The sequence below is a fragment of the Zea mays genome, chromosome 1 (assembly GCF_902167145.1).
Source record: "Zea mays cultivar B73 chromosome 1, Zm-B73-REFERENCE-NAM-5.0, whole genome shotgun sequence".
Taxonomy (NCBI): Eukaryota; Viridiplantae; Streptophyta; class Magnoliopsida; order Poales; family Poaceae; genus Zea; species Zea mays.
In genome coordinates this window covers 27,016,749-27,019,974 of record NC_050096.1, presented here as the reverse complement: position 1 = coordinate 27,019,974, position 3,226 = coordinate 27,016,749, and the positions used below count along the sequence as shown (strand labels likewise).

The window sequence follows — 3,226 nt, the reverse complement described above, 5'->3', positions numbered from 1 at the left end:
AATGGATTCATTCCTCACAGGATTGGATGGTTTTTTCTTTATGTTTGTTAAAGAAATGAGGTGAATCCATTTTTTGTTTGTTTTGAGGAAGCAGGTCATCAAGCGACGCTCAATCTGCTTTCACTCACCACACCAAAAAGGTTGCATTTTTATCCAACATACATAAAAATTGAAAGTTATAACATAGATAAAACTAAAAATTGAAACTTGTATCTTCACGAGTACTTATCCAGCATACAATTTCATCCAGCATTATCCAACATACATTAAAAACTGAGAATTTATCCAACATACATATTCAACATTATCCAGCATATAAATAAAATTGAGAAGTTATCCAGCATACATATCAATGTTCAAAGAGAAGTTTCAGAGACGCCATCCATCATAGAAATAACTAAAAAGTTTCAGATACAAGTTTTAGGCTAATCTGCTTTTTTGATGCATCAATTAGAAAGATGACTCTTGATGTACCTAGACACCCATACCATTTGATCAACTAGTCCCATCTCTAGAAAGGCATAAGCAAGGGCTGGATTCTCACACAAGTAGCCATAGTAGTGTGCTATATGTTCTCTTTCAAAGACAAGAATATGTTTCATCATAGTCCATAGGTTGGGTGGGATTATCGGACGTGGTTGTGGTGCTGACTGCTTGATTGCATCTGAAAGAGTCTTAAAAGCTTCAGTGACAGTGCATATCAATGGATCCTCATCTTCCATCATCATGCGCCCTCTCTTCCTTCTTGCACCACTTCGAGTAGATGAGTCTCCACCATCACGAATTGGACCACTTGGGTTCAATGATTCTCCACTATCACGAGTTCGACTTGCTTTGTTACTCTCATGACCAGCCAAGTCTCTAGAATAACCCACATCATATGTACCTGCACTTTCAGATGTGTCGAAACCTAGGGGATCACTGGTGCATTTTGCAAACAGTCCAGTTGCTTGTTGATTCCCAAATATGACAGCCATGTAATGGTAGTTCTCAAGTGGCTTGTTGAAAAATTTAGCTTCGAATGGTTTTTCTGAAATAATGTATAGATTCAAATTAAGCAATATTGTTTACAAAAATTGTAAAATCTGAAATAGCTATAGCATTTTGTAGACACTATAAAACAGATTATAGTAACAATAAAACATAAATTGTAAGACAGTAAAACAGCTTACTGCTATAGCAACTGTAAAACATTCTAACAAATCATACACACCTGCACCCGTTCCAAGTAGTTCTTCTCATCAAGCAATATTGTTCCAGTTTGCTCATCAAAATGGGCTGAGCTAATCTTCTTATAATTGCATATGTTTGACCAGCGAGTTCTCCATGTCTTAAGATGATTAGTAACTTGAGAACCAGAAACTTGAACCTGAAATCTTTCCTTCACCACTTGCACATTGATTATAGTGCGAGCTTTTGAAACCTTTGTCTACTCGAATTCCATCAGCAACCAACTAGGCCAAATATTTCAAAGCACATGCAGACATTTCTTGTGTCCAAAAAATTTGTGGTTGGGACCTTTGTTCAATTTCTTGGACATCATCCATCTCCCTACAATATTAGAACATTTGAGAATATATATCACATCTAAGCAAATGAGCAAATAGACAAAACAACAAAATATCTCACATCCAAAGAATGATGCCATTTTTCAATTTATGCTCTAGTTTTCTTGTACATTGGAAGCTGCTCTAGTTTCCCACATCCAATTTGCACGTTGCTGCCTCCACTGAACCCATTGTCTGTTTTCTTGTACTTGCTCCTGATGGGAACTTGTTGAACTAGAAGGTTGGTTTGTTGTCCATGCTTCCTCAGGTGGGAGAAAAAATCTGCCCCATGCGATAATATCCAATTGTGGAGGATGCAACATGCAAGGACAACATCTACTTGTGTTTTGAAAGGAAAGAAAGGTCGAGCATCATCAAGAAACTTAAAACGGTTCTTCAGGGATCCAAAGGCACGCTCAACAGTGACCCGTAGTTGTGAATGCCTTAAATTAAATAATTCCTTCTCATTTTCTGGCATGTTATCATTACCCCCACTCTTTTAAGTGGTATCGGACACCGCGAAAAGGTGGTAAGAACCCCGGTTTTGCACCATAACCACAATCAACCAGGTAATATTTTCCTACAATACCATGATGGCATGATAACATCGTTAGGGAATGATCTATCTTATGGTGGTGCACATTTTAAGTGGAATCGTTACAGAATATTACCTTTAGGGACGACAAGACCATTCTGCCTTTGTAAGGCATCGACTAGAATGATGGCATCATGTGCCGAACCCTCCCAAACAGCTAGCACATATGTGAAGCGAAGGTCAAAGTCTACCGCGGCCATCACATTTTGGGTTGTGAAACTCTTTCTACCTCGAAAAGCAGCCTCACGAGACTTGGGGACACTAGCTCGTATGTGTGTACCATCAATTGCACCAATACAGTTCTACATTATAATTTTAACTTGATGAGAAGTAAGAATACGATTATGTGCAACTCAAAAACCATTTATTGTGCCTAGACCAGACCTCAAAGTAAGGATACCATCGAGGACTTCCAAGGATTTTGGCTGAAGTTTCAAGAGATGGAGGCCTAATAAGGTCATCACGAAGTTCACCGATAGCACAGAGTACTAACTTAAAGTAGCGACTGACAGTTTCCCTTGATCTCTTGAAATTTTTCCCTACAACAGCATTCCTCTCGTTGTGGCCAATTGCGTGAAGGAACATCGCTACTTGTTCCTCAACACAACAATGGATACTATCAGAAAGAAGGCCTCTTTGTTTCAGTGTATCACACAACAAAAAGAATGGTGCTCTCCTCAATCTTAGCATGCCCAAACAACTCGTGTCATCTTTATGGTAAATACTAGAAAGGTAGTCATTTCGTTTCACTTCCATATCAATCATTGGGGCATATGAAACCCGTTTTCGTTTCATCTCCCCCCTCACAATCAAAATATAATAAAATGTAGCAACAGCTAGAGCAACAACTTTAATAATTAAAGATCTTATTTCATTTGCATCCATCTACATGAAGGGCGTCATAAAATTTAGAGAGCATGTATGCTAGCAATTCAGGATAACACAAGTATATAGCACAATACAGAAAAAATACATAAGCAAGGAGACTTATTACCTATCACACAATACATAATAAATATAACATAAACAATGCATAAAAGGGATGAAAGAAGACAGAAAAAGATGAAAATAAACATAACAGATT

General features: G+C 37.9%; 1 protein-coding gene across 1 annotated transcript; it reads right to left on the bottom strand.

The window, feature by feature from the left end:
• Positions 1 to 208: 208 nt before the first annotated feature.
• LOC118473499 (uncharacterized) lies at positions 209 to 1,883 on the bottom strand. Its single transcript, XM_035963065.1, has 2 exons — positions 1,214 to 1,883; positions 209 to 1,030 (listed from the first exon to the last, which is right to left on the bottom strand). The coding sequence occupies exon 2, from the start codon at positions 975 to 977 to the stop codon at positions 447 to 449; it is 531 nt and encodes a 176-aa protein (XP_035818958.1). The 5' UTR covers positions 978 to 1,030; positions 1,214 to 1,883; the 3' UTR covers positions 209 to 446.
• Between the last annotated feature and the right edge of the window lie 1,343 nt (positions 1,884 to 3,226).